Source organism: Malus domestica, chromosome 13, assembly GCF_042453785.1.
Source record: "Malus domestica chromosome 13, GDT2T_hap1".
In the NCBI taxonomy this organism is placed as follows: domain Eukaryota; kingdom Viridiplantae; phylum Streptophyta; class Magnoliopsida; order Rosales; family Rosaceae; genus Malus; species Malus domestica.
Window position 1 is genome coordinate 11,162,395 of NC_091673.1, and position 13,625 is coordinate 11,176,019.

The 13,625-nt window shown below is 37.4% G+C and overlaps 1 protein-coding gene across 1 annotated transcript; it reads right to left on the reverse strand.

Moving 5' to 3' along the window:
• Positions 1 to 572: 572 nt before the first annotated feature.
• On the reverse strand, positions 573 to 13,173 carry LOC103452655 (E3 ubiquitin-protein ligase UPL6-like). The gene is made up of 26 exons (XM_008392187.4): positions 12,618 to 13,173; positions 11,173 to 11,270; positions 10,952 to 11,079; positions 10,026 to 10,137; positions 9,042 to 9,222; positions 7,753 to 7,935; positions 7,437 to 7,619; positions 7,012 to 7,093; positions 6,729 to 6,844; positions 6,303 to 6,607; positions 6,049 to 6,145; positions 5,675 to 5,818; positions 5,406 to 5,489; positions 5,251 to 5,337; positions 5,003 to 5,143; positions 4,623 to 4,748; positions 3,954 to 4,052; positions 3,812 to 3,879; positions 3,648 to 3,714; positions 2,680 to 2,850; positions 2,503 to 2,592; positions 1,843 to 1,923; positions 1,608 to 1,681; positions 1,381 to 1,452; positions 1,174 to 1,263; positions 573 to 1,081 (listed from the first exon to the last, which is right to left on the reverse strand). Exons 1-26 carry the CDS (start codon positions 12,774 to 12,776, stop codon positions 1,015 to 1,017), a joined length of 3,105 nt encoding a protein of 1,034 aa, XP_008390409.1. The 5' UTR covers positions 12,777 to 13,173; the 3' UTR covers positions 573 to 1,014.
• Between the last annotated feature and the right edge of the window lie 452 nt (positions 13,174 to 13,625).

The window sequence follows — 13,625 nt, forward strand, 5'->3', positions numbered from 1 at the left end:
TCATTTTCTGATTGTAAGTGAACGCATGATATGACATAAATGAGATTGAGTGATGCTTATTATCTCGTAATTGAGTTTTTGTTTCCATAAAGGCCTGCACTTATTTCGACTCTTGCGCCATTTAAGTTAATATAATGATATGGAAACCACATTCTCATTTGATTTACACGCCCATTTGCAAAGCGAAGCACGAACTCGTTTTGAAGTATCAGCGTGTAAGCACCAAACAGAAAAAAAATAAAGCATCAACAGAGGGCAGGAGAAATCAGAACCATGCACATCTCTGAGAAGAACACGAGACTTATATAACTCGTTTGAAAATATTTTAAGAGGATTGAAAGCGCTTTTGGTGAAAATGTTTTTAAAACCAATCTTTAGTAAAAATTCAAATAGATCTTGTAAAAACACTTCAAATGCTTTCTGCTAGAAACATATCTGGTGCTTCTTCCAAAAAAACACTTAAAATGCTTTTGAAACCCGAAAGCAAATTTTCATAAAACACTTTCAGTCATTTTAAAAGCACTTCCAAACAAACCCATAATTATTTCTGCAGATGACTTGTTCAACAGGAGGAATTAAAAGCACTTTCTATTTATATAATCTGCCCCTTCTCCTTTACAGAAATATATAATACAAAATAGAAACGTTACGGTTATCAAAACAATCGCCTATTTATGCCGAGGAAAGCCATTAGCGACTGACCCAAGACCTGCACATATAATCTGTAAATTTAACAAAGCAGTAGCAAGAACTTTGGCAGATCACCACCCAACAGATATATACATGTCAAATCAGGAGCTTGCCGGAAAATACGAATATCTACATGCCATCAAGTTTGAGCTTCGCTCTATCGGCTTTTTGAAGTCCGTTCGGTTATTACACAGCTTGGATTCCAAGCAGGGGCATCAAATTAACAGCGCATGATGTGAACTGTCTCCGCCTCGAGGATGGTTTGCTCCACAGAAGAAAGGAGCAGAGGATTAGATTAGGTGCAACTAGAATGCACGGTTTCAATCAGCTCAAATCAAAGCCGGCATCTGCACTTATAGCATACATCAATTTTGATTCCAGTTGCTCCTTACTGCATCATAACCAGGAAGCAATTTCAGCCAGCCGAATACAATTAATGGCTTATATAATCATAAAACCAAAAAATATAGAGAGATAGCCAACCTTCTATATGGTGGAAGCTTTAGGAGATTCATACAAGTGGCTGCAGTTGGTAATCGGTCAAGAGCTCCTTCAGCTGCATTGCCACCAGCCCTAGGGAAAGCGGCAGAAAAATTAAGGTAAAAAAAATACCAAGAGAAAAAGAAATTTTTTGTAAAATAAACTTTATCAGCCATTTCGCCAACATATAAATCTTTCATGAACTCTTACCTCTGTATGCAAAATAATGGTTCCAAGTATTTGAATCCAAGCAGAGGTCCCCGAGAGCAACCGGTCACAAATCTGGATGAAAAGTAGTGTAGTCAGTATCTCTCCTGATGTTCATTAACTTCAAATCTAATTAATTACAGGAACTCGCAATAGCCAACATTGTTGTATTTTGACGAGCCAAAACACAAAATGTTCGAGGGATTTTGTGATGGATACTAAAAACTCACTTTAGAAATTTCTTCTGGTTTTCCAATGAAAAACTTTTCAGACCTTCCCAGAACATGTCAATGACATAATGCTCCTGTCAAAAAAAATAACAAGCATAATCAGTAGCGGGAAAATGTAATGAAAAAGGTTGACAACCAATGACTGGGTTCATCTAGAGCTACATTTGTCCACACAAACAGTTTTATATGTCCCACAAGAATACAAATAAGCCAAAACAAATGTGAAGGAACTTACACTATGATAGCCACCCACATAATTTGTGTTCATCCGTAGATCATCAACATCCAAGCTGTCAAGTGAACCTGATATCAGAAGCTGTAAAAACAAGGCGGGTCAAAAAGGCATTTATGCATAATTGCCTGTGAAAGTGGAAAAAGCGTGTCAAGTGTATATTACAGCTACAGCCGCTTATCAAACAATGGATTATGATTAAACTTTTGCTTCCTAATACAAATTTTTTTTTTCAGACTGTAACTAGGAGAAACAATGTGGATCTGACTCTAGGTTCCACCCAATAGAAACTCTAAAGTTGTGCCGAGCATGCCATTGCCACATACAACCACCCGCATTGCCATGGCATTACTCTTGTACAGCATAATGGCTACCCGAATATTCTTTTTTCTTCAGAACAATTTTAGTGTTCCAATACCAAGACAGCATAACAAAAAATAGCATACATGATACGTATTTGCAAAAACATCAAAATAACCATTTGTATCACTAGCAACTCTTAAATGCAATAATGGCATCACAACTATATTGTCAAATTGGACAGAATGACTAAGCCTGTTTTAGTTTATTGATCTTATAGAACTGGCAAACAAGAAGTGAGTATACTCAGGTTATTTTAGCAACAAACCCTAAGCAACAAAGCCAAAGGGTAGACGAATATACCTGAAGTTCATGCTCATTAAACATATCTATCCAATCTTTCGGTATAAGCTGCTGAAACCCCCTCAAAAAATGTGAACTTTGTTGACGTATCTGAAAATGATCATTTGTCATGTTCACATGAGGAAGCTACAACGTCATTTGGAACAAGAAAAAGTTCAAAATGGAAAGTTGCACTACCTGAAAGTTCAAACGATGGTTGGCAACAAGATGAATAAAGGTTATGACGTTCTCATTAGTGACACGTAGGTTTTTTCCCCTGGGAAGCAGCTCCTCTTCTGTTTGCTCTCCATATTCATTATTTACAATGACAAAGTACAATTCTAATTCTGAAATATCACCCTTATAATGCTGCAGATATAATGGCAAACAGGACGCAGTGAGCTCTACATGCAACTAAACAGGAGCCACACTATAATCCAAATTGCAGATGAGAGAGATAGTGATTGAACCAACTGCTTTTCATCAAGCATGATTATAGTATCCAATCCAATAAAATGTAGACTAAGAATAAATTTTTGTCAAAGTCTGGAATGTGAAATTTAGTTGTGAAAAATAAAAATTTATAATCAACAGATACTCTGAAAGGTCGCACTTGGTGCGATGGCAAGTGCCTTCGCCCATGAGCGGTAGGTCTCGGGTTCGAGACTTGGGAGCAGCCTCTCCATAAATGGGGGTAAGGCTAGCCGACATTTACCTCTCCCAGACCCTGCGTAAAGCGGGAGCCTTGTGCACTGGGTACGACCTTTTTAACAGATACTCTGAAAATTGACATAACTAAATACAAATTTGCAATTCATGCAATTGGATTCCTAAACAAACATCCATTCCATAGGACAAATCTATTTCTAAATCCAACAGTATATTGTACAAATATAAAGATTAGAAAGTGTTTTTTTATACATAAATTGAATATCAGAGAACTTTATACCAAGGTCACAATATATCATACATCAATAGACTGCTTGCTCATACAGCAACAGAAATCAGATGTGAGTCTAGTATTTTACTTAATTTCTTTAAACTGAGTATTCGCATCAAGATGTTGGGTTGTGTAGTCTTTTTCTTAGAATCATGCCAAAATAAACCTGAGTAATCGGTAAATGCTACAATATATCAGGAGGCATATTTAGAAAGAACTGGGTTACCTTCAAGAAAATAAGGTGACGGTACAACTCTGGGTCCAATGAAGGCAAATCATTTAAATAGTTGTACCTAATCAACAAACAGAAAGAGATTTCTAGTATTAACATTGCAGCATGTTGCAAATGGTATATAAACAAGATTTTCTCAAGAGAAAACATGCACTTACTTTTGTTTTAATTTGCTCAGAAAAAATGTTGCAAATGGTATATCTACAAGAATCCCCTCAAACATGGCCTGTAAGGAATCGAACGTGTGATACCATGAAGAAGCATCATAAGAACTAAAACAGTAGAAATTTTTTTTTATACCTTTGCAAGAAGAACCCCAAGAAAGTGAAAGAATTGGAGATGCTGTTCGTGAATCATTCCAGAACCAGGATTAGGGTAGAGTAAATGATCGGACGTTTCCTGGATATACCAAGCAAAGCAGGAGGAAAACAAATAAGCAAAATCAGCACAAACATAATATACCTAAGTAGCAAAGTTATGACCTGTCTAGGTGTGAATATCACATTGCTAACAACATAATAAAGAAAGATCTTTTGCCTGATAATTGTGAGTCAGCTTCTACCAGAATTTCGAGACACAACTTATTTTAGTACTGGACTTTCCATTTTGATTTTCTTATTAAAAAGCATGGTATGCATTTCTACATCTGTTTCCACTGAATTTTTGGACACATCATACGTCACACAGGAAACTTGACTTTCATCAAGCATTCTAGTAGACTAGTAGTGATTGTTTCTGCTACATGGAGATTTACTCAGACTGGAGGAAGGATTTAAATTTTGTCTTGAAAATGGGGACAAATGTACACTACTGCTGAAGCTACAAGCCCCTGGTTTTTATTGTTTGATGAATGTAATTTTGAAATGTGCAACTGCTATGTACTTTCTTTTGCATAATTCAGAGTCATAGATTTAACTGTGCATGGATAATACAGGCTTTAGAAACATAGATGAAAGGAAATTTTCTAACCTTAAACAATCCATACTGAACATCAAAGGCTGCTCGAGTAATGTTCTCCATGAAGTCTTTGAAAATCCCGCCACCATCAATTCCAGCCTCCTCAACCCCAAATTCATTTACAAACGTTACACGAATCTGCAAATTAAATAGACGGGTCAAAATGCTAAGGCGGTTATTCTGGTATTGGATAAGAAAATGAGAGGATAAGTGCTTGCAAAAATAGGCAGACTCTCCAAAAATTCAGTGCTTATTTGACCCCAAAAAGCACTCAGCAAAACATTACAAAGTAACTATTTTGGTTATTTGGTAGCATTTATCAAATTGTCAAAAACACTCCCAACCACAACCCTCATCTATTGCATGTATACAAACAAAAACAGATGCATTACCGGTCCCCGAAGATCATCTTCAGACAGCGCACTCATTTGATCATAAGCATCTTCCAAGATACGATCCCGCCGTATTCTGAACCGGTTTCTGGTAAATACAGAATTAGACTCGTGTCTTTGTCTAGCTGCTGCCAATTGTGACTGACAAATTGGTTTGAAGAAACTAATTAATTTTTTTTTAAACATGATAAGACTTAAGTGCATAAAGATTTGCATATTGTTTTTCCTCTAACCACTTAAATACTTACAGTGAATATTTTAACTCTGCTTGTGAATGGTACCAGGAAGGGAGCTTGCTTCATGATGTCATTTGCCCGGGTATTTTCTATCACAGCCTGAAAAATAAAGACATTAAAACCAGTGCTAGCAAGATCTGGGTTCTAGACACCTAGGAACTGTTTACCTGTGCAATAAAGAACTCATTGACACCATCAGCATGAAACTCACTGGGGGATGTGAATTCACGTCTATTGTTCCAATCTTGCAACTACACACAACAAATTGGAAAAAAAAATGAGTGTAAGATTTCCTGTCCATTGTATTGGGGGCATGTCTCTACAAAGAGAACCAAAAATCAGACAACCTGCAAAGGAGAGGGCAAACACAAAATGTGCAATAAGAAGGGTATATCCTTTTTCAATAAAACAGACACAACACATAGCTCGTTAATACCTGGGAGAGGAGTTCAGAAGCTACAATGCTAACCCTATGTTGAATTAACTCCACAGGGTGCTTCTTATTAGAAGCGCAGGTTGTGACAGGTTTCATAGAAGTAGTGAGAGCTGTAGGATTCACCCAAAGAAGTTGCCATAGGGCCTGGAAAAAAAAAGAAGTCCAGATAATGCAACTATTCATTTGAAATTCAGAGTAAACATCAACATTATGTGCAGAATTAGCAATTGATACAGTTTTGTACATCTTGTTTGCCAATGTCATACACAGAAAGCAACTAATTACAGCCTTACAGACTACATTTAGCCAAAGGATAACCACATGTCAGTTCTACAATGAACATCCTTCTTTTGATCATCTTACTACAGAATCACCTGTCTGAGTATGATAACTAGGCATCTGATATCCTTCAATGACAGTGGCTTCTCCTGCTCATAGAACTCTTCATTATCAACTATTGTAAGCATGTGCCTGATCATTAACAAAAGGGAAACGAACGAATCAAAGGTAATCCTATCTCAAGCTGCTACGCAATACTCTAGGATCAACACGGAATACATAAAACTAACTTCACACCACTAAAATATATAAAGACAAGATCCAAGCAAAAGTAAGCAGGGACTATTACTTGTACACAGGACAGAATACAGCCAAAGGTAATAGCCAGCCAGGTGCATCTCCAGGCAGCAGATACACCAACTGCTCAGACACTGACTGCCATTTCTGATTTTCATGGCACCGTCTCATAAAATTCCAAAGCACCGGAACAAGTTCCGTTCTATAAGCAAGTATAGTCATGATTCTCTCCAGAGGTAAGGTGTTGAAAGTAACATGTAGAAAAGCACAAGCCGCACCAACAGCTGACACCTCTTTATCATCAGGTCCGTGGTGCGAGCCACTGGCAAGTGAAATACCTCCAAACAAAACATTTGTCTGCTCAAAACATTAAACAACAAATCTTTGTTAGAATTTAGAGTTAAAACAAATTGGCTTAACATAGATGTACTTGCATCTTGCATAGAAAATAGAAGTAGATAATCACAAGATGGCTTACTAATTGCAGAAGAAAGCGCGGATCTATGGCATCACATATCTGTCGCTCTAAATCGTTATTTAAACAAACTTCCATGGCATCATCTCCTTCAATCATGTCATCATCACCCATCGAATCTGAAAATCACCATATGTATGTACAATTGTACACATGTAATAGAGAATTTAAGTATATTACACATTAAAAATTGAACAGAAGATTATAGATGGAGACAACTAGGAAAAAATGAAACTATAAAAACAATAGTAAGAGGGGAATAAAATACAGTATCTGGAATGCAGACCTTCTTTGCTTTCTCTATTTGATGATTTCATTGAAGGAAGGGCCTCCAACAAGAATGTTGCAACGCCAGCAAGGGCTAAAGCCTGATATTAGAAAGGATAGAATTAAATCAGGGATCAAAGCCGTAAAAAAGGATGGATTATATATATATATATATATAATGTGTGCATGTGTGTGAGTGAGCACAATGAGAAACTTTACATGAAGTACTAGTATCCATTGTCATAAACCTATCACTTGTACTAAGTTAATCACCATACGTACTAATTTTTCCCCACAGCAGATCACAAAGTACACCTGTTGCTAAAATTGAACCTAAGACCTCCCTGATTTCTAAGCACATAAATTTATGCAACTTGAACCAAAACATACTAAACAACCATTACATGTTGCCATTTCTACTTCTGATAGCAGTCTGGTTTTTACCATTTGAAATGAGCAGTCAGTCTGAGATAGAGCGACTCCGGAAGATTCCAATATATTTCCAATAAGGCAGGCATAACTGGGTAACTCAATTGATGCATCTTTCGGAAGTACATCAGCATGACTTTTCACACAGAGTGCCATTTGATTAATGTAATGCTGGCTCAGCCCTTGTCTTGCAAAAACCTAAACGAAAAGAGATTATTTTAATTACAGAATGGTATAAGCCCGGGAAATCTTAATACAGTAAAAAAAAAACAAAAAAAACAAAAAAAAAGAGGGCTTCAAAAGACATAGGTACCAAGTGATTCAAGTTTACCTCTCCTAAGTAGGGGAATAGTTTCCATAAAAAAGGAACTGTAAGAATTTGAGATGAAAAACTCCAATGTGGATCGATGTTTGGGCACGTACATGGCTCCTGACCAATGTGAGAAATTACAACAGCAAGACTGCGCTCCAACGAAGACACTCTGCCAATTGAGTTATGAGTCCTTATACTTTCCTGCACCCCATTACTCGTAGGTTTAGGAAATGAGTTCACTCATGTGTGAATGCCAATATAGAGTAAATGACAGATCTCCAGAAACAGAAAGACTAGAAAAAATATATAACCAAGTAAACTGAAAAAAAAAATTAAAGGAGAGCTTTCAGCTAACTTTCTATATTAATGGGAAAGCAGATTTAAAGCTAATTGAAGGCTGAGAAGGTGATCCTTTGTCATCACCCTTGTTCACTTGTTATAGATGTTCTGAGTCGCTTCTTTGCGAGAAACCTCAGTTTCAGGAATTAATATGATAGGGAGATCCAAAGCTTGACAACTATGTTTGGAGTGGGGTGCAAGATTCACCAATAACTTATTTGGGGTTAGCATTGGGTATTAAAGTGGCGATGATTTCTTGATTGATGTAACTGCCTTTAGTTTAGGAATATTGTGTTAGTTTCCACTCACAGCTTTATATGATGTATTATAAGTTCAGCCTCAGAGAGAAGAATATACAGAATACATTCTTGGTAATATTTTGTTCGTGTATCAGAGCCTATCTGTTTAGAGGAGGTTCTAGGTTTTCTTTGAGTCTGACACATCATAGTAGAACTGTGGTGTCATGTTGCCAAAATCTTTTTCAGTATTTTTTTATTTTTTATTTTCTGGTTTCTTGGCTTCTCTTTGATCCATCTTGGGGTTTCAAAATGTTAGAAAATTCAGAAATTTTGCCCATCAAATTGAATGTGAAGAACTCTTTTTCTTGGAGCTTCAGTTTCGTATGTTTGTAAAGGGGAAAGAGCTGTAAGGAAATATCGATGGATCCGATCTGAAGCCAAATGCAGAAACTGATAATTTCAAAGTTTGCTCAATGGGAGTCTCATGATGCCAAAATCAATAAATCATTACCATAACATTAGAAACAGCCCTAGGATTAATAACTTTAGGGTACTGTTGACCGAGATGAGGCCAAACCTTTATAGGTTTCCTTAATGGTTCATACTTCGTAAAAAGAATGGGGGTTTACTACATTTTTCTTTGAATTGTGATTTGTCTTATAGGGAAAGCCTCTCCTGTTTGAACAAAAGCTATTGTGTATGAACAAAGAGCTGGAATCAGGTGCATACCTTTCCTGTAAAAATAATCTCTCTATACAGGACAAAAGCCTTTCTTTGCAAAAGATAGCCAACTGTCTCACAAGCCCATGGAAGCTTGGGATCTATCAATAAAACTAATGCTTCTAACAATAAAGTTGTTGACATGGTGGGCTCCTCAGGGGCTGCAAATAGTTGATCCTCCAACTGATTTCTGTCCAATAACACAGTTCAGTACGCAACTATGGGTATCACGCATCTCAAAAACCATATATTTATTGGACATCAGAAACCAACAAAACCATAGAACTATAGTTCATATCCCACTTCTAAAACAAATTTGCAGATGACTCCTTTCTAGCATGCATGAAAGTCTAGTGAAAAGCATATCGGCAAGTCCTCTAACCCAACAACTAGAACAACAGAATTAGTTAAGCCATTATAAATTACACAACTAAAGTGTACAGTATGCCATACACTTGCAAAGTGAAATGTAACCGTAAACACAAAATTCCTAGAATTTCAATGTCTAGAATAGCTTTTATTCCACGATTCCATGTGCTATTAGATGCAAAAGAGACGTCATCACAGTGCAACAGCTTTCATTTGCCGGCCCATTAATAGAAAAGAGTACAATGAGCCCAGAAATGAGAACCAATATAATGACTTGAGAGTAGTGATTGTATATAAGAAATCAATCAAGAAATGAGATGCTCATAATAAAATTGAGCTAGGCATAAAAAAAACAAAACAAAACAAAACCAAAAAAATAAATAAAAACACACATGAGATCAAGAAAACACCAAATTGGCAGTCTAAATCAGAAGAAAATGACCAACAACAACAACAACAAAGCCTTACCCCACCAAGTGGGGTCGGCTGTATGAATCCTAAACACCACTGCGCTTGATTTTGTTCCAAGTCTTCTGTCAACTCCAGGTACTCCATATCTTTTCTTAAAGTCCGGAAGAAAAATGACCAAAAACATAAAAGTAAATTGATATCGATGCAACCAACCTGTTTTGATGAACAGCCTTAATACAGATATATGCAAGCTGCTTCACTCTGTGTTTCACCAAAGCATGCTTGGACGAATAATCCATGCCCGCAATGAGGCTAACAATATCCCCTGTTTCATGATCAGATATTGTCAACAACACCCAACATGTACTATGCAGTGTGAAACAAGCAAAACCTCAAGACGTCTTCATTAAATCTTAAAACCAATATTATTATATAATTGTACAAAAGTTTTTTAAAAAAATGTGCTTCCTTGGCTATTTCTGCATAATCAAATTTTGAAATCATTCATCAGATAAGAACCAGATCAATAGCACACTTGTAGCCAGCTCCATACTTATCAAGTACAGCATGGATCAGGGTTTAATGTGAAGACAGGCTAGTCATATCTCTTTAAACCACAATTAACTGCACTAAGTCATGGACAGTTGAAGATCCTTAATGGAAGAATTGGCATGTTACCTTTGAGAATTGTTTGGGCAACCAATGATTTCTAATCTAAATAAATCTGGATTGTAGAAAAGTGTTGAAGGTTTCAGGGCTTTTAACCATAAAAAGCTATTACAAATTAGTTCTATCTTTGTCAGATTCTAACTATCTTACAATCAACCAAATCATTAACCCCTCTTAAAAACCAAAACAAGCCTACTCAGCGGCCCTAGCACATATAGTGCCAATTATTCATTACTCATTTGGGGGAGATGGACGGGTTTCAGGTAAAGTCTTAAAATACATGAGAACGGAGAAACCGTAATAGTAATCCCTGCACTAAAATGAGAGTTCGAGAGCAGATCAGCCCCAAACAGAATTTACCAGTGGAGTATATGTTTTTTTTAATTTTTTTGAGAGAGAATTTATTATGTGAGGTATATTTATCACATAATTTCTTGTACAGACAGCTCTTCATAAGAGAATAAACTTACCTGTATCCCTGACAAATTGATGAAGCAACCGGCATGTCTCCACAAGGATGGAAAAATCACCAACGCTTCGTGCATCAAAGAAGAAAAGTAACTGCCGGAGAAACTCTGAATCGGGACCAAAACTAAACCTGAATGCACAGGCACAATTTGAAGAAGGTCACGATGCTTAAAGAACTAAGACAAAAGTCGAATATAAAAGATAATATGGATCCAAATCTAACCTGTCGACATTCTGGCAGTGCCCCCCATATCTTCCGTAGAACTGCTCGCGCACCTTAGAATGTTCAGCCGCTGCCACCTTCCTCCCTCTGAAGCATTTCTGTAGCTAGTAATTAGTCAACACTTGAAAAACTCGAATGGAGACATGATAAACTTGATGTTAGCCAAACGGCCGAGAAAAACTATTTCAACCAAAAAGCAATAAAAAAGCACTCATAGCCTACTAAAATTAGTGACCGGGTTGAGACATCATATGTATACGGATACCCAGTAATGTGCAATATAAGTCTGAATCTAATTGAAAATTCACCTTTTCAATGCTTCAATAGATATTTTAGCTACACGTAATAATTTCACAAATACAACACCAAAGGATGGATGATCGCTACATTTATTACCTTGATGACATCAAATCCATGTCATGCAAATTTTCTTAGCTTTATTGACCAGTCATAACCTAAATAGAAAAAAGCATTTCAGAAAGGCTGACTAGAGACAGAAGGATGGCAAACGTTCTCCTGTACATACATTAAGCGAGAGGAAGGAAAAGTAAAGCCCCTTTAAATATCATAAGAAAGGCACATTACACTATTTCCAGCTGTGCTTATGTCCACTTAGCTTTTATAACATATTCCACACGTTCTATAAAACTAATATGAATTTCTCAAATCTAGGTTATGTATACGTCTTCAGTCCAGTTGCGACAATTGAAAACGATTTGAACTTGGTATCTTCTCTTTGCATAGGGCGTGAAACTAAAAACTGAGTTATGCCTCAGACACATGTAAGCTGAGTATACACCCTTAATATTATTTTGAAGATGTCTGGTCAGTGTTTAGTTCTAGAAAATCAACACGTGCTCCAAGTTTCATTCTTCACAGAATTATCTATTCCAAGTATAAAGTTGTAAGTTTAAAACATTTGAGGGTGTGAAAATGTGGTTAGCTCAATGTTAGCTGCATACACTATTAACTCATGAAATCTACCTAACTGACATTCGACCCGCAAATCAGTACATCGAGTTATGTACTAGCCGGGAAAGCACGTCTCACCCGATCAACCATAGTAAAAGAATTAGCGTTCAGCACTTACAGGCATTCAGAATAAACAGAGATTAAAAAACCAAAACACATCAACTTCCACCTATTCTCTTGACCACCACATAATCTATCCCGCGACAATTAAAAACATGTTCAAACTCCGTAAACTCCACACATTTCATAAACTACCATCCAATGCACAAACCATTACCAATAACTACCCAAAGAACCTCAATTTACTGTCTTTTACAATCGAAACTACACCGCAGAATGTGGCAACGTACACCTCCAACTAATTAAGTTAAAAACACAATCAAACCGATGCAATTTTCACCAATTCCACACATTTTCAACTCTCAACGCTGTCGAATTAGACCGCATAGAAAGCAAAATGCACAAGTCCAAACCTGGATTTTCAAAGCCGCCGAGTTCTGCTGTCGTATCCACAACCGGCGGTTGCGTTCCAACCTTGTCTGCTCCAAAAGCTTCTGCCTGTCCCTTTCCTTCGTACTCCGTCCCCCCAAATCAACTCGCTTCCGAGTCGATGAATCGCCCGAGAAGAACATCCTTCCGCGTCGACTCAGTCAATTCCAATCCAATCCCAGACGAAGAGAATTGGGTGTGTTGCTAGGTTTGATGCTTCAGAAGACTGGTTTCAGAGCCTGTGAGTGTTTGATCGGATGGATTGAGTGGGCGTAGAATCGGAGAAACTGTGGACAACGAGAGGGGATTGGAGGAGGTAATCGTGGGAAAAAGGACGAATCTTGTGTTTGGTTGCCGAGAAAAATAAGAGTGGAAAGGAGAGAGTGCGCGTATTTTCTCTCGCTATTTTCTTAAGAGGATTGAAGTTTCTCGGCTGGAATACTGGAGAATGGATACGTCGGCTGCGAAATTCAATAATTTATCTAGCCGACGAAAACGTTCCGTTTCGTATCGCTGACGACAACAAACCTTATTTACGTTGTGATTTTAGGAATCCGGATTCTGGCCTTTGTGAGGATCTTGTAATTCGAAATCGTGTCCGTTTATTGTACGTGATCATAAATCATTTTAAATATTTTTATTTAAAATTAAACACCAACAATACTTAATAAAAATTGACCGCACGATGTACGATGAACAAACACGATTCACGGATATCTATGATCCTCACCAAAAGGATCCGAGATAGGACGGGACAAGACGGGACAGGACGGGACGGAACAGAGAGGGAGCAAAGATGCCCTCAGATGGAAACAAGGAGGAAGAAGAAGGAGACGGAGATGTTATAATTTTGTGTTTCACTGATGTGGAACGAGTCGTTCCAGGGGGTGAGACAGAATAAAAATTCATCTAAAATTCGTTCCGTAGAACAGCGCGTTCCACCCGTTTTAGGCGCATCAAACGTGGGATGGAACGCCTCGTCTCATTCCGTT

Excerpts from the sequence above, each read along its gene's own strand:
- LOC103452655 (XM_008392187.4), bottom strand. The coding sequence starts at position 12,776 with ATGTTCTTCTCGGGCGATTCATCGACTCGGAAGCGAGTTGATTTGGGG. Across the intron at positions 11,080-11,172 it reads CACTGCCAGAATGTCGACAG|GTTTAGTTTTGGTCCCGATT; the intron begins GTTAGATTTGGA and ends CTGTGCATTCAG. Across the intron at positions 5,144-5,250 it reads GCAGAGTTAAAATATTCACT|TCACAATTGGCAGCAGCTAG; the intron begins GTAAGTATTTAA and ends CCAATTTGTCAG.